General features: G+C 32.9%; 4 protein-coding genes and 1 pseudogene across 6 annotated transcripts; 2 read left to right on the top strand and 3 right to left on the bottom strand.

Annotated features, from left to right (window-relative positions):
• Positions 1 to 2,992: 2,992 nt before the first annotated feature.
• On the bottom strand, positions 2,993 to 5,615 carry LOC108851361 (probable serine/threonine-protein kinase CST; annotated as a pseudogene).
• Positions 5,616 to 6,594: 979 nt separating this feature from the next.
• LOC130512028 (probable serine/threonine-protein kinase CST) lies at positions 6,595 to 9,337 on the bottom strand. The gene is made up of 6 exons (XM_057010108.1): positions 9,025 to 9,337; positions 8,545 to 8,915; positions 7,813 to 7,948; positions 7,589 to 7,722; positions 7,358 to 7,481; positions 6,595 to 7,239 (listed from the first exon to the last, which is right to left on the bottom strand). The coding sequence occupies exons 1-6, from the start codon at positions 9,092 to 9,094 to the stop codon at positions 6,764 to 6,766; spliced, it is 1,311 nt and encodes a 436-aa protein (XP_056866088.1). The 5' UTR covers positions 9,095 to 9,337; the 3' UTR covers positions 6,595 to 6,763.
• A 5,947-nt stretch (positions 9,338 to 15,284) lies between these two features.
• On the top strand, positions 15,285 to 15,803 carry LOC108852253 (uncharacterized). The gene has a single exon (XM_018625757.2). The coding sequence runs from the start codon at positions 15,370 to 15,372 to the stop codon at positions 15,556 to 15,558; it is 189 nt and encodes a 62-aa protein (XP_018481259.1). The 5' UTR covers positions 15,285 to 15,369; the 3' UTR covers positions 15,559 to 15,803.
• A 646-nt stretch (positions 15,804 to 16,449) lies between these two features.
• LOC108855047 (high mobility group B protein 4) lies at positions 16,450 to 17,866 on the top strand. Its single transcript, XM_018628745.2, has 8 exons — positions 16,450 to 16,586; positions 16,671 to 16,727; positions 16,806 to 16,892; positions 16,976 to 17,033; positions 17,133 to 17,177; positions 17,258 to 17,338; positions 17,429 to 17,515; positions 17,615 to 17,866. The coding sequence occupies exons 2-8, from the start codon at positions 16,681 to 16,683 to the stop codon at positions 17,630 to 17,632; spliced, it is 423 nt and encodes a 140-aa protein (XP_018484247.1). The 5' UTR covers positions 16,450 to 16,586; positions 16,671 to 16,680; the 3' UTR covers positions 17,633 to 17,866.
• Positions 17,867 to 17,979: 113 nt separating this feature from the next.
• LOC108855046 (uncharacterized) lies at positions 17,980 to 23,282 on the bottom strand. 3 transcript variants are annotated; one of them, XM_018628744.2, is made up of 16 exons: positions 22,950 to 23,282; positions 22,224 to 22,367; positions 22,069 to 22,153; positions 21,933 to 21,986; positions 21,754 to 21,845; positions 21,565 to 21,668; positions 20,563 to 21,488; positions 20,282 to 20,426; positions 19,818 to 20,192; positions 19,485 to 19,740; positions 19,279 to 19,402; positions 19,040 to 19,201; positions 18,741 to 18,951; positions 18,436 to 18,674; positions 18,306 to 18,365; positions 17,980 to 18,230 (listed from the first exon to the last, which is right to left on the bottom strand). In XM_018628744.2, exons 2-16 carry the CDS (start codon positions 22,331 to 22,333, stop codon positions 18,117 to 18,119), a joined length of 3,057 nt encoding a protein of 1,018 aa, XP_018484246.2. In that variant the 5' UTR covers positions 22,334 to 22,367; positions 22,950 to 23,282; the 3' UTR covers positions 17,980 to 18,116. The 3 variants fall into 3 exon arrangements, with proteins under 3 accessions (XP_018484246.2, XP_018484244.2, XP_018484245.2); XM_018628742.2 differs by having other exon boundaries at positions 22,234 to 22,367; positions 22,950 to 23,281; XM_018628743.2 differs by having other exon boundaries at positions 20,282 to 20,423; positions 22,234 to 22,367; positions 22,950 to 23,281.
• Between the last annotated feature and the right edge of the window lie 543 nt (positions 23,283 to 23,825).

Genomic DNA, 23,825 nt, shown 5'->3' with positions numbered 1-23,825 from the left:
TTTTCAGACAAAGAAGGCTCGTTGCCACTAGCCTCCCCTAGGCGCTTTGTAACACACTTGAAAGTCAACATATTCAATTATGAATTCATAATCTTAGCTTATTAATATGTACTATTAATTATTTATAGAGCTAAAGAGTTGCTCTCTTTCCAAAGAATTATTGTTACCCAGAATTATGCTGACCTTGCCTGTAGACTGTGTAGTAAGTGTTTTGCCATTTGTAAATAACCATTTCATTTTAGTGGAATTTTTAATATTCAAGATATCTGAAATTTAAGCTAGATGAGTTCTGATCATTAATATTTTCAATTGAATTTTGCTCTCCATAGAATAATATCATGTAGAAAGTTATTAGGTTTCCATTTTGTTATTCAATGAGTAATGACATATCTTTCATATTTGAATTTTAGATATTTGTATCTGTTTTTTAGAAAACTATTGAAGTTGGATTATAATCTAAGATAAGCCTTAAAAGAGTTATCAAAACTTTTGTTTTACATATATTCATAAACCTGGCAAGAAACCAACAAGTAAATATTTTACCATAATATAAACATTTGATATGTCAATACTCAATAGTCTGTAAACATAATCTCGAGGGTGTAATGGGATTGAATTCTGTTTTTTCTGCAATGGTTTATTTTGTCAACATTTCAACGTTCCAATTATTTAACATTTATCATGCAAACACTACTTTGACTTATAATGTTTTCGTCTATAAAAAAAATAGAAGTTCCTTTTAGAGAACGTTTACTCATTCAATTCATGCTTTGGCTGTTTATAAATGCAAGATTTAGGGTGGAAACGTTAGGGTTGAACAAGTTCTTAAGTGAAAGCAATTTCGGTAGTGAAAGTGAAATCTATTCAGATTTGTTGATTTTTTTTGGACATTTGGTAATCTTTGGTCATAAGTATGATCAATGGTTTATTGGTGCTGATTAAAAATAAATAATTTTATTTTCCAGAAGTTGTAAATAAATAAATTTTAAGCGGTAGAGTAAAAAATAGTATTTAAAAATCAGTAGTTGAAGATATGTGTACTGCTGAGTATTGACTCAAGAGAAGAACTAGTAAATATGTATTGCATTTAGCATATAGTATTTAATTCAGATTAGTTATTTCAGTAGTATCACTTTTACATCTTAACACATATGGTGTACACGTCGACATTAACAGTAAATTATTAACTTGTTTAGTACAACTCTGAATCATTTTCTTAGTCGATCTGCATTTACAAACTAGCTTTAGTTAATCATTGATACAGTGGTTATAATACTTTTCGCAGGTTATTATTCGGTAACAATTAAACCAAGAAAAACAAATTTTCAGATAGATAGTACAATATGGTATGACAATTAGTATGTGATATATCATTGCATATACCTTCAAAAGCTTCATTTCTGACAATGAAAACTAAAGAGCGATATAGAAAATGTTTAAATTGTAGTACACATTAGTGTTCAAATTTTAAATAGAAAGCATATGGAAAATGTAATAAATATCACCAGCGAAGAATAGCAATAGTATTAGACTATTGAAAAAAAAAAATAGCAATAGTATTGTAATAATAAATAATATGACGATAAAACACTTTACAAGTCACGTCATTGTCAGATGTCTCCTATCACATGCATGTAATATAGAAATATTTAAATTTTGTTATTTAGAGCAACGATAATTGCAATCTCCATCTCCGGTCAGATCAAAAACACACTGGAAAAGAGAAACAGTTCCAAAAAAACAAGTCTCGTACGTTCGTTAGACGTTAGATCTCTGGCAAAGAAAAAAAATCTTGTGTCTCGTTAAGGTAGTGTATGAATCATCAAATCATAAATGGTTGTATGAATCATCAATCATAAATGGTTATGGACTTATGGTTACTGTTCTAAATCAATTGTATTAACACCTTTTGAACCAATACGCATTGTAACAGATTTGTGTGTATTCAAATTATAGCATATATGTGTTTCGACAACAATTAGTTAAAGAAAGTACTGTTTTCATGCAAATGATTAAAACTTTTAAAAATCCTTCAACCTTTAGAATATTTGTATACATTATGTCATAATCGAGTCCTCCAATTTTTTAAAAGTACAAGAATTTTTATTGAAGTAATTTAAATTATAAAATGAAGTCTCTGAAGCAACCTACGAAGTCCCCAAGTCTTATGTAAGCTATATCCGAGCTTATTTCGTCGTTAAGCCCGCTGAGTTTAGGCGATTTTAGTCATGTGATGTGGAAGACCATTCCGCTCGTGGAAGGCTGTGTATTAGGAAAGGGAATCCTATAGATAAGGATTGCCTTATGTTTCCATATATCTTATAGTATCGTTATATTAAAGTTCCTAATTTGTCTAGGGCTTCCGATACATTGGCGTTGTATATATACGTTTGTACATTGTTAAGATCAAGACACCGTTAACTGTGTTTGGACATTTGATATGTCATAGAGATAGGAATTATCAAGTGTTTCTGCCAAATCGTAATAAATCCTCTTCGGTGGCTGGGGGGTTATGATTCCGGGTACCAAACTCTGCTTTTGTTATTTTCTCTGACGGAGGAGGAAGCTCCGGTGGTGGTGTTGCCGCAGGTGGTGGTTGTGCTCCGGAAGGTGAAGGTGGTAGAGGTTTAGGGGTTAATTTGAGTGTGGATCCTGTGGAGGACGATGACCAGGAGGTGACTGAATCTGGATCTATTGCCAAGTTTGACTTAATAATAAGTCTCCACCAAAAGATGAGGGAGGAAGATGATTAAAGCCAAGTGAAGATACTATCTATAAACTTACTTAGTTTGACATTCAAAACACATTTGTTTTCATTTTGGAGTAGGTTTCTGCTGATGATACTGCCTAGTAACATTTGCAATAGAGGATTGAATATTTCGTTTTTCAGTACTTTATATTTAGTGTTTGCAACATTCTGGGAATGTTGTAATAAAGAGTGTTTATTTTATATGTAAATCAATTTTAATTTTAAACATTTACATTGTTAAAGTAGCAATGTTTGAATAACTCTAGTATGTAATACAGCAACACAAAGAAACTGTATTGTACACAAAGCACTAAGAAAATGGGCACAAGCAATTAAATTCCTACTTCAAACATAATAGAACCAAAAAGAACACTAGAATTATTAGGAAAACTAAATCGATCTAGATAACTACATAATCCAATAACACTCCCTAAATCCTTATTGTGCGGCAAAAAAAAACAACATCAAGCAACCATTTATTTCTTTGTTCCAACCGTCCACGCTGACGTTCAACTGCGCCAAGTCGATACCAATATAACATTGATGTGGGGAGGAATGAGAAGAACTAGCACCGGTCGAATTAGTGGGAAGAACCGCCTGAAACAACATTAATGTGTTGGATGTTTTCGAGTACGTCAAGTACTTCTTTCATGTGGGGTCGGTTTTTCAGGTCTAGCTCGATGCAAGAGAGTGTGATCCGACCCATTTCGGTTGCCACTTTGGATGAGTATTGACCTTTGATTCTTTTGTCCATTATTTGTTTCACTTTGTGTTTGCTTGAGAGTTTTGGTCTTAACCAGTCGATTAGATTTTCTTGTCCGTGAGGTCGTTTTGGGTCATGCGCTCTTAGTCCGGTCATTACTTCCAGCAAGACCACACCAAAGGCGTATACATCACTTTTAACGTATAAATGGCCTGAGAATGAAGAAAACAAGCTAACCGTTTATTATGTGATCCAACATCGGGTAGTCAGCTAGAATACTGTTACTCAAAAAAAAAATCTTTAGAAAAAGTTCTCCACAGAATTAAATAAATATTTTTCGTAAGTTCGTTGGGAAGTCCATAGGAATTTTCCCTTTTTGTGTATATTTCTAAGCAAAGCATTGCTACTTTACATGTGCTACTGGTGACTAGGTCATCTTAAACTATATGAAACTATAAGGGTTTATCAAAGTCCATAAGTTTTTCTTATATTAAAAACTACTGTATATGTTTTCCCTTATTTATATACCTGTTGCCATATATTCTGGAGCAGCGTAACCATATGTTCCCATGACCCTAGTCGTAACGTGTGAATTCCCTTGTGATGGTCATGGTCCTAACCTTGCTAGTCCAAAACCTGAAATCTTTGCTTCATAATTCTGCGCGGATATAATATCAAACGACAATCTCAATAAGAATACAAAAAGTACAGATTCACTTTTAATTAACGTGACTATCATATATATAATGATAATTTAATTAGACTAACCGAGTCGAGAAGTATTTGCGAAGGTTTGAAGTCTCTGTAGATGACTGGTCTCTGTGTGCCGTGTAGAAATGCAAGGCCACGTGCTGCACCGATCATAATCTTGATCCTTAGATCCCAAGGAAAAGACTCCTTTACTGAAACCAAATCGAAGTTTTTATGAATCAGTCTTTGATATATAACGATGAACAGTAAAAAGTATTCATTACGTTGAAAAAGATGATATTCAAGGCTTCCTTTGGGCATGAACTCGTAGACAAGCAGGTGCTCTTTGTCTTCACGGCAGTGTCCTAGTAACTTCACCAGATTTGGGTGTGAAAGCACCCCCAAGAAGTTAACTGCTGTCTGCCCAGAATCAAAACCACAAATTCTAAAATTTAGCTTTGTAACTTGAACACTATTTTTTGTTTTCTTCAAAATATACAATAAACCATTTCAAATTGGGTATTAAACAACTGGTAAGTAACATAATATTTTGAATAAATGCCTGAGTTTTTAACACTGTTAAAATCCTAAACGATGTGTTAAAAATGTTTTATTTATTATAGTTTAATTTTAATATTATTTTTAATCATTTTGCAAGAGTCCAAATGTCCAATGAAAAGTCAAGGTCGTCTGTTGTTTGGAATAGTCAAAGTGTTTGTTGAAATTACGTAAGCATTACGGCAATGAAGAAACAAACAAAATAGTCAAGGTCGTCTGTTGACTTACTCGCCACTCTTCAAACCCTTGGAAACTCTCGGAGTTCAATCTTTTGACGGCTACAGTCATACCGGAGCCGGTTACAGAAGGAGCAAGAGTCTCGGCATGGATCCAACCTCTGTAAACTTGACCAAAACCTCCTTCACCTACCATCAAATCCCGTTTGAACCCCTTCGTCGCCGTCTTGAGTTCAAGAAAGCTGTAGACTTTGAGATTTGGCGATTCTAATATCTGCCCTGAATCACTCATAAACACACGGGAACTCTCGCTCGCAGCCTCCACGAATTGGCTTCCTCCTCCGACGCTGTTGTTTGTTCCATTACTGTGGTTGTTCGTCGAGGCTGAGTTACCATGTCACAAAGTCAAGAGAGAAAGAGAGAGATCAGAAAGTGAAAGAGATTTGTGTGACGTCGGAAAAAAATTGCGAAGAGAATATTGTAATAACCATGCAAGAGATAAAAACAAGAACATGCAGAAGAGTTTTATGTATTTGGATTCAAATAGATTAATTAATTACCATGACTATGGAGACCTGTTTTGGAAGGTGAGGAAGAGCAAAGGGATGATATACAAAGACCCATTTCAGTAGTTTTCTTCTTGTTTTTCTTGTTTACCGATTCAGAAAATAGCTATGGGATGATCAACTAGTAATATTCTTTTTTTATCATGGAAAAAGAAAATGACGGAAACTTGGGGGCATATAAAGAAGATTGAGAGTGAGGAAGGGGGTAACCCACCATTATCTATTTGACCATTTCCATGTTTAGGTCGGTTATTTTTTTCCACGAGAAAATATAAATACGAAATTGCCAAGAAGATCAATCCTAGCCAAAGCTTTTTGACTCTTTGATCGTGTGATTTGAAAAATATATTTGTGAATTTGGATTTTAGTTTGGAAATCTTTAAATTGTTTAATTTTAATTTCATTTATTCAGTGCTCATGTGCACATCATCATTGTAATAATTCGTTTATTTATAAAATAGTGTTAAATTTTAGATTTAAAAAAAAAACTATACGTAACATAGTCTGTTGGGGATGGAGACCACAAAATTTAGTATTTGTCTATGAACTTGTGACGTTCAGTACTATTCCCTTTAAATGATCTCATAATACACCCTTTTAGATACCGAATATTAACTATTTTGTGATGTAGTATTAGATTTGATTTGTACTCGTATATGAAATCATTTAAGCAATAGCATGTTGATCTTGGTTTCAAGTTAGTGAACTGATAAATATTTTAACAATCTCTCTGTTTTAATAAGCCGTGTTTAAGATTTTCTCACAAAATACATTTTCTATACAATTTATTTCGGTTACATATAAATATCATTAAATAAAATTAATTCAATCAATAAGAAATAAAGACAATATTTTCTAACTGCCACAAAATGCAAATAATATTAAATCATATCTAAAATAATGTAAACATCAACTATTTTGTAATAAAATATTTTTATTTAAACACCTGGTTGAATAATATAATGCAATAAAACCAAATTCTAATATGTATGACAATTCAGAAGCACTGACGATTTCTAGTGGAAACTGTGATTCTCGACTATTTTCATATTGTGCATTTAAACTATAAAGAGGTATTTACATGATATTTGATTAAATTTTACATTTTTTCATCTTGCAACGGCTGAGCAACTCTAGTATTAGTATCTCATACAACAGCACAAGAAAACGGTATTTTATACAAATCACACCAATAATATGGTATCAAAATAAATTTTAGTTACTCTGATTTAAAGATAAATAGAGTTAAAAAATAGAATAGAATAGAATCAAAAGGACTTTGAAACAATATCGTATCAGTATGGCCGATAAATAAATAACATCAAGCAACCATTTCTTTCTGTGCTCCAACCCTTCCAGGCGACGGTCTTGACGGCCTCCTCCGTTCAGCCCCCGCCGCGCCAGCTCGATATCCATACTGATAGTGAAGTGGCGAGGAACGAGAAGAACTAGCAACAGCAGGTTTGGTGGAAGAACGGTCTGGAACAACGTTGATGCGTTGGATGTTTTCGAGTACGTCGACTACTTCCTTCATGTCTGGTCGGTTTTTTGGGTCTAGCTCGGTGCAAGAGAGTGTGATGCGTGCCATTTCTGCTGCGGCTTTGGATGAGTATTGACCTTTGATTCCTTTGTCCATTATCTGTTTCACTCCATGTTTGTTTAAGAGATCTGGTCTTAACCAGTCGACTAGACTCTCTTGTCCGTTGGGCCGTTTTGTGTTGTGTGCTCTTAGTCCGGTCATTATTTCTAATAGTACTACACCGAAGGCATAGACGTCACTTTTGACGTATAAATGTCCTGAGGATGAGCAAAATAACCTAATTAAACGGTTATAAAATATCATAGACTTAAAGTCCATAATGTTTTTGCTATAAACTAAACTATATATGTAATATATATGTTTTTCTAAGTGTACCTGTTGCCATATATTCAGGAGCAGCGTAACCATACGTGCCCATGATCCTAGTCGTAACGTGTGACTTCTCTTGTGCTGGTCCTAACTTTGCTAAACCGAAATCTGAAAGCTTTGCTTCATAATTCTGCGCAGATGAAAAATTTCAAAACAAAATCTCATTAGCAAAGCAAACAATTAAAGATTCTACTAATTGCCATGACTATCATGTAATGGGTTTTTGATTAGACTAACGTAATCGAGAAGTATATTGGAGGTTTTGAAGTCTCTATATATGACTTCTCTTGGTAAGCCATGTAGAAACGCAAGACCACGAGCTGCACCGATCACAATCTTGATCCTTAGGTCCCAAGGAAAAGGCTCGCCTCCTGAATCAAATAAAAATCATGCAAAGTGAATAAAAACAAAACCGCCCAATCATATGGATGGTGTTTTGTGGATTCAAAGATCTTAATTACGTCTGAAAAGGTGGTTCTCAAGGCTTCCTTTAGGCATGAACTCGTAGACAAGGAGAAGCTCCTTGTCTTCCCGGCAGTATCCTAATAACTTCACCAGATTTGGATGTGAAAGCGTCCCCAAGAAGTTAATCTCTGACTGTCATCAAAAACAAACCCACAAAATCTCATTTAGCTTAATTAACCTAAAGATTAAATCTAGTTCCGTCAAAATATACAATAAACCAGCTGAAAGATCTTGGACCTAAATATATCTAAACTGACCGTGCTAAAGAATTTTTTTAAAAGTAAATATAGTTTATAATTTCTAAACATTTACCAATACTAATTTATAATGTTACATACGAGTAATACTTTAGTGATGATATTATATAAGCTAATAACATGTTACTACGTGTCCCCAAGTCAAAGTCCAGAAGGAGGAATCTAAAAGCGAATTTGTTGTCATTGTTAAATAACCTAAGACTTCTAGCCGCCTGAATTTAAAACTATTAATCTCCTAAATCTTAGCACCAAAATGTTTTATATTATTATGATATAATATTTCTTTAAACCATTTTGCAAGATTGCAACAGAAAGTCTTCGTCGTTTCTTGATTGTAATAGTCAACTCTTTCATCTTGATCGAAAACCGTAATTATTGGTTCTTTGTATGTTTTCCCGTTAAAGAAAGTAATCAAAATGTGAAAATAAATCATGTTATTATTGGTAAAAATTAGAGAGTTGGAGATCTTACTCGCCACTCTGAATATCCTTGGACACTCTCGGAGTTCAATCTTTTAACGGCCACGATCATACCGGAGCCTGCTTTAGAAGGAGCAAGACTCTTGGCATCGATCCAACCTCTGTAAACTTTCCCAAAACCTCCTTGACCCAACATAGAGTCCGGTCTGAAATTCTTGGTCGCCGTCGATAGTTCAAGAAAGGTGTAGACTCTGAGATGTGGCGATTCCAGTAGTTGACCGGAATCAGTCACAATCCCACCGGAACTCTCGCTTATCGCCTCGGAGAATTGGCTCCGTAGTCCGGCGCTGCTGTTTGTCGTCGCGGGGGTGGTGGTTGTTGATGACGAGAACTCTGTTCCGTTACTGTGGTTGTTCGTTGAGGCTGATTGATCATTCACAAGGACAAAGAGATGAGAACCTAGAGATTTAAAAAAACACACACACAAGAACATGCAGAAGAGTTTCATGATTAGAGATTCGTAATTAATTACCATGACTACTATGGTGGAGACCAGTTTTGGAAGGAGAGGAAGAGAAGAGTGATGAAATGCAATGGCCCATTTGATCAGGTGTCTGATTCTTCTATGTCTTGTTTCAGACAAGAGCTAGTGGATGATCAAGTAGCTATGAAGCATTCATTGTTTGAGTTTCGAATTAATTAAAGAGGGGTTTTGCAATATAATCTTGATTTAGTGAAAACCAAACAAAAAAAGGGGGAGGATATTTGAGGGGGTTATAGGGGATAATATAAGAAGATTAGAGTTCTTTTTTTAGATTGTGGAAGAGAAGGTCTGAGGAAGGAACCCACCATTCTTTATTACATTTTCCATGCTATGGTCTTGTTTGTCGATTTTGCATTTCTATTTTTGAATTAAAATAAATTAAAATTATATAAGAAAATGCCAAAAAGATCGACCAAACAAAATAGACAAAATATCCTAGCTAGACCAATTTCAATATGAACGTGTGACTGGGAAAAAAAGTTGTTAGAACTTTGTTTTACTTCGGAGATTTATAAATAGTTTCACTATATTCCACATATTTAGAACTCATGTTTTTTTTTTTTTGTAACTATTTAGAACTCATGTTCACATCATAGTAAATTGGAAACAGGATGAAAATTTCGATTTTTAAAACTATATAAATAACCAAGAACTCTGGATTTTATTTAACCCAATCTTTTCGTTTATGTTCTTGTAACGCTCAGTACTATTCCCTTTGAATGATCTCGTAACCATTTGATCTACGAACACTGTAACATAAGCTATTTCATGTAATATGATTACATATATATATATATTATATATATATATATATATATACATATATATATTGAAATAATAAAATACTCTTGTGTACAGTAATGTGAATTGGAACCTTTATAAAGTAAAAAAGGCGTTTCTTTGTCCAAGCAAAATGCTTAAAAGCGTCTTTGTTAAATTTATTCATTTATTTTCCACAAACCTTAGTAATCATTCGGTATCCATTATTCTCAAACAAGTTGCTATAAAAATAAGAAATTTGTCATATGCTAGCCTTTTATCAAAATAAAAATAAACATTCAAATGATCATAAACTTTACATATAAAAGAGTTTCCGAGTAATTTCATATAGGAATTTCCTTCCATATGGGTTAATAAGATTTGACATTAATTTTCAATTTTATTTGCTTTGGATAAAATAGATTTCCATTATGTAATTACTCGGAACGTTTCCATATTAAAACAAAATTATATATGAAAAACATTGATTTTTTCCAGATTAGGTAAATACTAAATTTTGGTCCACAAAATAAAGGGTGAGAAATTTAACAAAAACATGTTTTTCCTCATTGTAAACGGACACTCACACATACACACACTTGAAGTGGTCTATCAAGTTTGGAACCTCATTATACGGTACACGTTCCTTAATTTAATCTGGTCTTTGCTGTGTGGACAGTCGGTGTAGATTTTCAAAGCACGAGCTAACAAAAGGGACCACTTATTGACACACATACACTAGCTAAGTTGCATTAACTAAATTATCATCACACATTTGAAAGTTTTGAATCTTGAGTACAGATTGATCGTCTGGGTCAGTTAAGAAACCAAGCGTTTGAAATGAATTTGATCTTATACCTAAACCCAAGAATAAAAAGAATAATTTCCGATTTCCCTTCACAAAAATACTCAAACCAACATGGCCTAGAATCTGTTAGTCTTGTGACTAATATTTCTAGATACCAAAAGACCCGACATAAATCTTATCTAAATTTAAGTTCATTGCTTCTGTCAATCCTAAATGTACTAAATTATCATCACTTATTTGAAAATTTTGAATCTTGACTACAGATTGATCTGGATCAGTTAAGAAGCCAAGCTTTTTGAAATGAACTCGATCTTTTACCTACATGCACTATCCCAAAAAGAAGAATTATTTCCGATTTCCCATCACAAAAATTACTCAAACCCAACATAACTTAGTGATGTAGTGGAAATTTTTAAGAGATGAAACTATATCCGTTGGTTCTAATAATACTAAAAAATTAGGTTTAAAAATACTTTTTCAGTGTTTAATTAAAAATTATTTAGGTTCAAAAATTTTCTTCTCAGTGTTTTACAAAAGTATTTTTAGAAAAAAATATTTTATTAATAATCAATCAACTGAATACAAACTTAGACATAAGAAACTATATATAAGAAAATCGTAAAAACTTAAAATAATAAATATAATTATAAAAATAACTAATAAATGAATAATAAATATTTGGAATATACCAAATATTTATCTGTATCATTTAAAATATGTTTCTAGATACCAAAAGACTTAACATAAGTCCTAAATAACATTATGTTTGATTAAAGACTTTGAATCTCCTTTAAGAAAAAGACCTAAAATATTTAAGTGGAAGAGAGAGATATAAGAGATTCTTGTTCTTCCTAGCTCTGGAAATTATCTGTCCTTCTTTGAAGTTGTCTGAATCTTTTGGTTTCCTAGAGGTTGAATTTGATAAATTAATTAGAGAAATATTAGGCTTCTGGAAAATTCTGATACATGTAGGACTGGACATAAAATCCATAACCGTAATTCAAACTAAACCTCAACCGAAAAATCTAATATGTATTCGATCTGAAATGTAAAAAATACTGAATAGATTTTGTAAGGTGGTATTAAACATATCTGTCTCCGAAGTGTTATTGATCGAATCCGAATTGATAATCCGAAAAATTCGAAAATCCAAAAATCCAAAAAATATGAAAAATATCCAAAGAAACCGATTTGAACTTCCAAATTAATATATAATTTAAATATATGTAACATAAATATATATTTTAAATATTCAATTTCATATTTAAATTTATATGATATTTAACAATAAATATTTAAAATTTAAATAAATACCATAAATACTCAATTACTTATAAATAAGTATATATTTTTAGATTTTGCTTTTAAATTTTAGATTTTATCTCGGGGTATATCAGAACGATCCTATATAACTCGAATGATATATGATTACTATACGGATAATAGGATGTGACAGAAAACCGATATAAACCTATGTGTTAAATCTGAACATGATCTATACATGCAAATTGTTAGAATAAAATCTACGAGGGATTGTAGAATCAGAGCCGTGCTTATGGTGTTATTAAAAAGACATTTGCCTCAGGCCCCCTAAAATATATTAATTTTAGAGCCTCCAAAATACATCAATTACCTTATGGCATAGTGGTTACAGTGTTCTTCTAGTTACGTTTATGTACATTAGTTTGACTCTCCTATGTGCTATCATTAAGACTTTGCTATTTTTATATACTCCCTCCGTTTCATAATACTTGATGTTTTAGAAATATAATTTTGTTTCAAATTAGTTGAAATTTTGAGATTTTAAGGTTACTTTAATTTTATAGGAAACTGTTTAACCAATTAGTTTTCACAATCTTTTTTATTATTGGTTAATTGATTTTAAAATTATATCTTTAAAATATTTTTTATTAAAAAATACAATTTTCTTAATCTTTGTGCATTATGGTAAAACATCAAGTATTATGAAACGGAGGGAGTATTAGCTTCTTTCAGTTTATGTTTTCATGCCACAATTTTTTCTATGATTTTTTGATTTGTTCTAAAATTTATAAGAAAATTTGTGTATGAAGAAAAATAACATTTACATAAGAGTTTTTATCTATAGTTTTACTACAAAGTATGTGTTATAAAACTTTAAACTAGTATTAGCTTAAAATTTATAAAAAAAAATTACTTTTTATCATTCGCCTTAGGCCTTTTTAAGTGTTCGCACGGCACTGTGTAGAATAGAAGCAAAATCCAAAAAAATCTGATCCGGCATCAATGTTCTAATGGGAATGGAAACCAGAAGCACGACCGAGGTCTTCGTAGTCCAAAATAATCAAACCGAGTTAGCCACTGCTTCAAGCAGAAAATGGAATTTTCCTTGTTGAACACCGACGGATACCCATATACTGTCGATACGACGTGCTTTTCGCTTTCCGTATTTGGGCTTTTCTTTTCTGCTTCTAAAGTCATGCGCTGCGCTAGTTTTATGTTTTGCGGTGGTTCATATGACTTTTGCTAGGCCGAACCCAAAATAGTTTTTAATGGAAAATAATTACCAACTAGATTTTGATCCGCCTTTTTAAGGGCGGGTATATTTTTTATTTTAAATTTAACTTTTGATATTTGTTTTTCTTTCTGATTATATTTGTATTTTTGTAATTTTATTTGTGTATAAATTTTAATCAAAATATATTTTATTAAATAATAGCAATTTAAAAATTAATCTGTTATACACACGGTTAAGGCTGGATTACGGGTCGAACTCGCCCACTGACCCGCCAATCCACGGGGTTTAAATTTTGTTTTTGGTTAAAAAATATGACCCGTACAACCCGCAAACAAATAATTTTGTATCCGCATCCGTTCCGCTTAATTTTGTGGTTATCCTCGGGTTATATACATATTTTAATAATCATTATTTAATTTAATTACTATAAAGTATATATAATAAAAAATTATACATGATTTAAATTTTAAATTATTATTTTTCAATTTCTGTATTTTAAAATACTTGGATCAAAAATAATTAGTTAGTGAAAGGGTCCAACAATTTTTTTAAGCAGATTTTTTTTAATGATTTTCTTTTAGTAGTATAGATATAGTTTGTTTAGATACATATTTGAAAGAAAATGAATCAATTTTCAAAATTTTGTTAGATTGTTTGTGTAGATATTTGAAGAATTAACTTTTAAAAACTAATATTCAAAAATTAATATTTTTTTGTAATGATTCCCTGATCTAAGGTTTTCTCTCTATAACTGCTATAATCCCGACAAACAGTGAAACACCCATGGTATACACGCATAGAACATAAGCAGTTATCTATCTTATTAAAGTAGAAGTACTTTAAGCTTTTGTTTGGTAATAGAGATAGGAGTCTTTAAAAAAAATTACTTTTGTTTGGTAACAAAGATAGTAGAGAATTTTGTATTTTCCTTATTTAAATGATACATTTAAGTATTTAATGTCTTTTCCTAATTTAAATAATAGATTTCCTTAACCAAAATAAATTTCCTTATAGATTTTTTGTTAACATTAAATATTTTTCAATATTTATTAATAAAATAATAAAATAAAAATCACACATCAAAATCAATTTATATATCATATAAATAAAATATAAAATATTTTATTTATAAATTGTTAGTATAAAACTTTTATAATATAAGTCCAATTAGTTATAAATATTAGATTTTATATGATACAATGTGATATAATAGACGATTTAAATCACATAATATAATTATTTAAAGTAATAAATAAAAATTTTGTTTTAAAATGTTATACTAACAGTTATGTAATACATATTAATTTACACACATAGAAATACATATATATATATATATATATATATATATTATCATTAAAACAAAGAAAAACATTGAAGTGAAAGCAAATATTTTACGGCCACGGGTCAAACTATAGAAATAAATAACAATGGCGTAAGATTTTTTTTTTAACAAATTTATTTTAATTTCAAATATGTTTACATATTTTATTTATTTATAAATTATTTTATTTTTTATTAATAATGCTAAGATTTTGGAATTGAAAAAAATTATGACCCATCTCTATATTATTTTAATTAGGAATTTAAAATTTATATCAAAATATTTTTTTTAACTTTTAATTTTTATTATAACTACAAATGTTAATTTTAAATCTAAATTTATGTTTAAATATTACAAATATATCATTTATAAATAAAAAAACTAAAACATAAAATAAATACCCGCCCGGTTGGGCGGGTCAAGATCTAGTTTAGATTATAACAGTTATATAACACACGCATGTAAGGATTTTTTTTAGGTTTCATATTTTTTAAATAGATCCAACTAAAATCAATAGGTCATGTTCCAAAATTAATAGTATTGATGGGTTGCATTCTGGGTTTGATTTATTTTTTTCTATAGTTTATGAGGCCCAAATTAATGTCGAGTCAAGATATTATTTTTAGAAAAAATGATAGGATCTTGACATGAAGACACACCCCAATCATAGAATCTCGACAAAAAGAGAATATCACTATTCTTTTCCACGTTGGCCACTAGTATGTACAAATTGTCAAATTTACTTGAGAACAGGGCAAAGCTTGCCTAGCAAGATAATAAGAGGTAACATCCAGGAAACGTGTCCAAGAATATTCAAAGCTAATATGTGTTATAAATACATAGGTAGCCTTCTCCCATAGTATAACTTGAAACTAAACATAAACATATAAACAACATAATTAGCCATCGCCTAAAGACTACATACTTAAAAAAAAAACTCCGATCATGTCTCTCTTCGCGTCCTTCTTTGGCTGCTTCGTTCCAAAATCCGGCTCAAAGATTAGCTCAATCGATGGTAGTACTAGTAACTCAAAAGTCATGTCTCTGGAGAAACCAAAAAGAAAATCTGATTCTTCAAGAGCTCCGATTATAGTGTCTTATTTCCCAGTAGGTTCGAATCTTTCCCGTTTGTAAGAGAAGAAGATAATTAAGATGGAGTCTGGGACCTTGACATATTTTGCTGTAATGTCAAAGGCTCTGTTGTTTTGTTCCTTTTTTTTTTTGAACTTTGTCTTGTTCCTATTGTTTGTTTGATTATGTAAAAAACTGTTTTAGATCTACCAATTATATTTGATAAAAATATATAATTTTTTGTGTATTCAGGCCAAACAAAAGTGTAAAAGTTTACAGAAATGAGAAAACAATAGTAATTCTTGTAATCAATATCAGGAGAGTGAGTGTAAGTGTGAGTTGTTCAACTATTCATGCATAGATATTTTAGCTGAAAATTGAAAACGGTCATCTGCATAATCAATGATTAAAATAGTATGTAGAAAATAGGAGTGAGTCATCAATTATTAACTACTCCTTCTGTTTTTTTAAGATACATATTCTAGACTTTTCACGTATATTAAGAAATCACATTAAAAATGCATTGATTTTTGTGAATAACAATTTTCCATAATATTTAACTAATAAAAATCCAATAAACACAATTAATTTTCTTGAAGTTAACAGATTTTCATTAAATTATACATTGAAAAAATAAAAAATGTATCTTTTTAAAACAAATTTTTTTCCTAGAACATGGATCTTTAAAAAACAGAGGGAGTAATATATATATTAAATGCAAATGGTGGATAGGGGGGGTAGTATTTTTTTTTATAGAAAAAAACTCAATTCTGTCAGAAAAAAAAGAGAATATTAAATGGTTGGCGCCAATGGTTACTTGCGTGGCGGAAAGAAAATGAAATCAGATTACCAAAGATAATCAGATGGACGGTCAAGATCCAAAGTAACAGCATCAAAGTTATCTTACCCGGCAAATCCCCCGCCACATCACTAAATATAGTTATTTTTGGAAAAGAAATCTGGAATTGATTTAAAATAAATAAATTAAACAGCACATCAGATTTAGCAAAGAAGCGGAGAAAAAGATCTGAATCGTCGTCAAAAAACAAAAGAAGGAAAAAAAGAAAACCCTAACGTTCGTTCGTTCACAGGTAAAAGCTTTGCTCTCACCGCGTCTTCTTCTTCTGAGAGTCCCCCCAAGTCACTCTTCGTTCTCATTTTCTACTCTATTGCAGATCTCGAGAGATGAAAGGTGGTGAAACCAAGGCTCAAGCGAAGAGCACCGACGAGAGGTTATATCTTCCTTCTAAATCGCACACACTCGCATGTCTCTTATCGTGAATCTGAAACCTCCGATTTTCAAAAAACAGATTGAAAACGAGAGGGAAGAAAGCGGGGAAGAAAGTGAAGGATCCAAACAAGCCAAAGAGGCCACCAAGTGCTTTCTTCGTCTTCCTGTAAGTCTCCGCAATCGATTTTCTCCTTAATTGATTATTTAACAGTGTTGTTGCTGATTATTGCTATCGATGAACGAATTAAGGGAGGGATTCCGGAAGGAGTTCAATGTAGCTAACCCTAACAACAAATCCGTCGGAGCTGTAAGTAGTAGTAGTAATCTGAGATCTATCTACAACCACTAACAAACTATATAGCAGCAGCATATATATGGTTCTTATTGAATATATATATGTGTAAAGGTTGGTAAAGCTGCTGGAGCCAAATGGAAATCCATGACTGCTGATGTGAGTTTTAAATACCTTTAGATCTGGTTACTACTCTCAATTGTTTTTGTTTTTAAAATTTTCAAAATCAAATGAAACAGGATAAAGCTCCTTATGTAGAAAAGGCTGAGACCAAAAAGACTGAATACGCCAAGACTATGCAAAAATACAACATGAAATTGGTATTTTCTTTTACTTTTTTTTTGTCATTTTCTTCTACTGTTGGACAACAAATGTAAAATCTCGATATTTTTTTTTATTTTTTTTGCAAGGCTAATGGAACGAGTACAGCTGGAGATGATGACTCTGACAAGTCCAAGTCTGAAGTCAACGATGAGAATGATGCTGCTAGTGATGAGGTTTGTTTCTTCTTCTACTACGATTTTTAAAAAAATTCCCTCCATTCTCTTCTTCTTATACTATTGTTGAATTTTTTTTCTTGATTTATGTTGTTACAGGAGGAAGATGATGATTAAGAGATGGATCAGCAGCTGTTTGTTTAATGGAGTATCTTCTCTTCTTATGTGTTAGCTCTACTAGTGTTAGGGAGAAGAATAGTTTTACTCTATTTCTATGTTTTCCCCTCTTTTATGTTGTTAACTGGGATTTAATTCACATCTCTTACTTCAACTCCTCATCATAACTTTGGATTTAGCTTTGAACTTTGTTTCTAGTTTTATGAGATATGGTATCACTGTGTTTGCTTCAAACTCTATCTTTCCTCTCTATCGATTGGTGAATAGTCGAATAGACTTTTCTACAAAGTTAGTTATCCTTTTGCGGGCTTACAGGTTGAATTTTTGGGTTTAAGTAGGAAAGAAAGTTTGAAAAGCTCATCGAAAGTGTCAGTATAAAACTTTTAGAGAAGCTATCTACAACAACAAATCACATTCTGAGTTCTTTAAGATAATTAATTGTGTTGAAACAAATATTAATTCAAACAAAGAAATCAACATAGTGCTATGATTTTGAACTGCTCTGTTTGTTGAACTCCACAGCATTCAACAGTTCCTTAGCCGTAGAGGAGAAAGACTTTGCAGTATCTTCCATCTCTGTCGTCTTCATGCTGATTCCCTGCACAGATTACAAAACAGATATTAAGTCTCTGAAAAACAATCCAAGTTTATGCACATTTAGTTGAGTGAGTACCTGTAGCTTCTTCAGGTTGTCTTGAAGTTTGCTCTGAGCCATTTTGGCAGCACCCATTTCCTACACAACACCACCGAAAATATAAACCACCGAGCCAAGCTACATAAATTTATCTACTAGAGAAGCTTACCTCGGACGAAGCAAAACCGTACTTCTTCTTGATCTGGTCAACCGTGGCACCACTCTTCTCCTCATGTTTCTCTTCATTGGTCACAACACTCTTCTCATTATTCTTAGCCGTCATCTGCTTCAGCTTACCTTTGAAGCTCGTGAACTTACTCGCCAGCTTCTGTTTACTAATCCCTGACAATATCCCTTGTTCTTTAGGCTGCTCTTGCTGATGATCATCATCCTCGATGTCAATGTCATCTACAAGGAAAAAAAGATCAGAAAACATACACACATCACTAAGGATATGTTAGACCTATTATTTACCTATGTCCAACTCTTCTTCATCGTCAACTCTAGTAACCACCGTACTGCTCTCTCTACTACTATGCTCAACGTTGTTGTTGTCGTTGTTCCAAGGGAAATTAGCTGTGGTGAAGATCTTAGAAATCTCCTCAATAGTTTCCTTGGTGCTTTCTGTTGTTTCTGTCTCAGCTGCACGCTTGGGTTTAGTCTTGAACACAGAACCAAACATACCCTGTTAACAATCCAACATGGATTATTAGTTATAACTCATTTGTGTGTTTATATATAGCTTTAGAGAGAGAAAAATGTTGCTTCTTCACCTTCTTTTCCTTTGGAGATGACGCAACCGCTGATGCAGCAATGATTCCATCGTGACAAACCGGGTTATCTTTCTTGTAAACTCTGCTCAAAGACTCCACTAGCCTAAATGTTTCCTTGTGAGGTAAGACTGAGCTGACAATAAGTTCGTTATCTCCATTCACCTGCATCAAGATAAAGATGATGATGATGATGATCAACTAAAATACTCACTACTAGTAACTTGCAGAGTGTGTGTTACCATGACAAGATCTCCATCACATGAGGCAGATATGGTAATCTCTGGTAATGAGTTTTGTTTTGGTGAAGAGTATGTGAAGCCTCTGATAGAGATTTGTTTTAGAAGAGAGAGTTCTGGCAAAGACCTGAAAACAATTCAAAAGCATCAGTGAGACCACCTTGAATATGAAGAAAGAAACAAAAAAAATACAAGAGAGATGTTTTCACCTTATCTCAACAGTTCCATCAGAGAAAACAAGTGTTAGACCAACAACACCAGAGGTGGTTCCATAGAAGGTAGAAGCTGAGCAAATAAATGGAGAACTAAACTTCTTCTTGTGAAGAACCTTCTTCACTCCCTGGACAACTTGAGACAATGAGTAGATGTATATAGCTTTCTCAGAACAAAGCAAAACCAAAGGCTGCCTTGTCGAAACATCCTCAACTATGCTCTCCCCATTTGCTGAAGAGTCTTGTTTTCCATCTGCATTTAATAGATTTTAATCCTTTTTACTACTTTTTAAAAGAGGTGAATATATATATATATATATATATATATACCTAGAATCTGCATGAACAGAGCTTTGAATGGCTTTTTGGGCTTAATCATGTTGGTTCCAATCATGTTTCCTGTGTCACTATCCAAACCAAAAACAGACGAATCCCTCATAGCAACCACCAACACATTCTTCTCGAAGCCTTGCACACTGCAGCTCTCAAACTGCAAGGAGGTGATCCCTGGACAGATGTCGCTAGCAATGTGTTTTGTGTATAACACAGTTGCTTCCTCAATGTCAACCAGAGAAACATGTCCTTGATCTGATCCAACAACAAGATGCTTGGGGTTTTGGCTTTTCTGGATACAGGTTATGGAGCCAGTGAGCTTTATGTACTTAACACTATGAACAATATGGTTATTCCCTTTCTTTGAGCTTCCTAGCAACACAAAAAGAGTAATCAAATGTATGAGAAGACACAACAAACAACAAGAAAACAATAGTAAAAGAACAACTTTCTAACATTACCTTGGAAAGGGATGAAACTGTTTTCTGTCACGTATGGCTCAGGTTTGAACCTATAAAGACGAACCATTCCGTTCTGATCACCAGAGGCAAGAAGCCTTGCGTTGCTGTCGAAATGCAAAGCCATCAATGCAGCAGTATCACCCTGCTAAAATAAACAATCTTACAACATCAGAAGCAGAAAGTACAGAAGTGATCCAGACTAGTTACGTGTTAATATGTACGATTAACTATTTATTAACTATATATTAAATAGTTAATAAATAGTCTATGAAACTCTTTACCTGTTCTTTCAGGAACAAGAGAGGAATGAGAAAAGGACAGGACATGTCCCACACACCAATGGTTCCATCACTATGTCCAGTGATGTAAACATTCTTAACCTTTGTGAAACCAGGGAAGTAACCTTCCTTTGGAGATATCTGAGAAGGAAGAAACGGTACTGCACCAGCATCTCTCGCAAGCTGAGCATAATCCTCGTCAGAGAGGTTCAGCAGGTGGTGTGAAGGGTTTGTGAGGAACTTTCCTACTGTGACACCACCACCGCAAGAATCTGAAAACGGAAGCTTGACCAGACTCTCCTTAGGGAGAGAAGGAGGTGATTTTGATTGAGATTGGATTAGATACTTCTCGATCATGTGATCATCGTAAGCATACAAACGTCCAGACTTTCCAAGAACAAGCAGTAGAGAGTCCTGTTTACCATCAGCTACAATCATCTCCATGGTAAGACAAGTCTCAGAGACGTGAAGCCCCAGCTTAACCATCTTTACTTCGGTTTGGTCGTTGAGTAAAACCACCTGCAAGGAGTTTGAGGATGATCCGGTGGCGTAAACTCTGCTTGCTTTCCCTTCAGCGTAGACCCATTTTAGAGAAGCTATAGGTGTCTTCTCGGCTTTGTATCCGAGGTTCAGCTTGCAGACCGTGGAAGAAGTCTCTGTCGTGCTCCATATTAGAATGTCTCCGTTGCTGTATCCAACCGCTACTTTGCTTCCTGAAGGGCAAACCCAACAAGCACAGGTGGCTTTCTTTGCTTCCTGCTTTAACATAATACCGTTGCCTCCTGTTTTGAGAACCGGTTTGCTTTCTTTGATGTCCCATAACGTGATGAACCCGCTACTAAACACCAGTAGGATCCTTTTGGTTTCGGCTGTTGGCTGTGGTAGAATGCTCACAACTGAAGTATCATCAGTGGCTTCAACTGGTGAGCCTTAACACAGACAAGAAGATGTTTCAAGAATCCAAAGAGATATTTGTTTTTCTTTTTTTTGGTTTTTTGTTTTTACCATTTGATGCAAGATAAGGTATAGTGTAGTCCATTTGTATCACTTGATTAGAGTCTTGATCAATCTTCAACACTGATACATTACCAGAAGAGTCTCCGACATAACTGCAAGTTAAAAAAAAAAAAAACTTGCTCTCATTATCAAAGAAATCAAGAAACTATGTTAAGAAGATTGAGGATGAAAGCATACAAGTAAGGTGTATGTTGCACAACCCTGAGATATGTTATCTCGTCGTTGAAAACATGAACATGAGATAGAAACTTCTTCTCTAAGTCCCAAATCTGGAGTGAGTTTTAGATTTCAGACAAAATTAGCTCAAAATGGCTACTACTATAGTACTACTTGAGTGATTCAAGAAAATGTCTTACTTCAATCTGATTCTTGGAGTTCACATTGAGAAGAACTCCTTGGTTCTGAACAAACTAGAGAATCAAAAAAAATTTGTGTCAAGCTAGGTCATTGCAATAAAGGAGAGAAGAAGAAGATAATATAAGTGAGCAGCACCTCAAGAAACTTGCTTGTGGATGCTTCTTCTGACACTAGTAAAGCCTGAGTCTGATCTTTCCCAAACAACTTGATTCTACCATCCCTGATAATCAAAAACAATATGATGTCACAACAAAGTGAAACAACTTGAAAAGGAAAAAAACTTTCTTTACAGCTCTTTACTTGGTGGAGACTGCGAGGATCTTCTGAACCGGATCATAAGCAAACAAGTGAGCTGCTGATGGGATTCCATAGTGTAATACGATACGTGGCTCAACGTCATTAGCTCTTAATCCTTCTGATGAGCTTCCTCCAGGCTGCAACAATGGAGAGGAAAATGGTAAAAAATTTGAATGATTGTGTTCTGTTTTTTCTGGCTATAACTAAACCGGCTGGTTCGGTTGGGAGACACTAAACATATATCGGTTCGGTTCTTATTGTATGGATAAGTCAAAAAGTCAACAGATAGTTAGTAACTAGATTGGATACGCATTTAATTCGACTTTTCAAAAATTTAGGACACGAAACATGCGTGTCGACAAAAACATCTTACGTCATAAATGTTTTTTATTTTTTAATTAAAATATCGATTAACATCTGGGCTAACCACGAACCGACACGGAGTAACAGTCACGTTCACAAGTAGTATGATCTGTGTTACTAATCCGACACAAGGACGAACTTAATCGACATAAAGAAAATATATGTAATAATAACGGAGCCAAGGAAAATTCTATTTTTTTTAATAAGAAAAACAAAATATTATTCTAACAGTCGATCTAACATCGATTTCTGTATATTTTCAGAGTTTCGATTTTTTTCCTATCACACTGAATCTGAAAAGACCAATTAAAGAAGAAGAAGATGAACAGTTCGATAAAAAGAGACGAGTATGTCACCTTCTTCGCTGCTTTCTCGACCAGCTTCTTCACGAACATCTTTGTAAATGGATCGTACAGTGAACTAATTCAAAATCTATCGAAGGTGATCAAATGAAAATTAGGCAAAAGATCAAACTTGAAATGTACCAAAGAGATCGCAAATGATTCGTTTCGTTTCAATAATATATTGAGAGAGAAGAGGGGAAAGAAAGAGATGGAGAGAGAAGAGATGAGATGAGAGAATAGAGAAACAAGATGGGGAGGGAGTGTTGAGATTGAGAAGTAACGGTTCCTTCGACGGTTTTTTTATAGACGGCGAACCACAAAAATAAATATTCACAACAAACATATATGGAAACATATCAATACTACTATACCATTTGAAGTCAAAATTCCTATATATACGGGCGTGGTGTAGTTATATTAAAATACTTATTGAAGATAAATCAATTAAACTACAATAATTAAAATATATATACAATAATTGTGAAATCACTTACCATATTAGATTAATATACAATTGAAGATCTTGAAAAATTATCAATTTACTTGCATACTCAAGAAAATGTTTTAACTTTTCAGATCTAAATTTCTTTCATTTTTTGTCAGTTTCAACTTGAGATCTACCTTTCTATTATTATAAATTTGCAATATTATTAGAAACTAGATTTTGACCCGTATTTTCGGAAATATTTTTTGTTTTTAAATTTTATTTTGTAATCATAAATTTATCCCAAAAATATACTGGGTAGATTTTGGTTAGAGTAAATTTTCTATACCTTAACTAATTTTATTTATGTATATATAATATGTTTACATATTAAAAATTATACCCGAAGGTAACATACCTATCACAAAGATTAACTAATTACTTATAGTATAATATGTTAACCA

The sequence above is a fragment of the Raphanus sativus genome, chromosome 4 (assembly GCF_000801105.2).
Source record: "Raphanus sativus cultivar WK10039 chromosome 4, ASM80110v3, whole genome shotgun sequence".
NCBI lineage: Eukaryota > Viridiplantae > Streptophyta > Magnoliopsida > Brassicales > Brassicaceae > Raphanus > Raphanus sativus.
The sequence above is the reverse complement of the archived record's forward strand: the minus strand, read 5'-3'. Positions and strand labels throughout refer to the sequence as shown.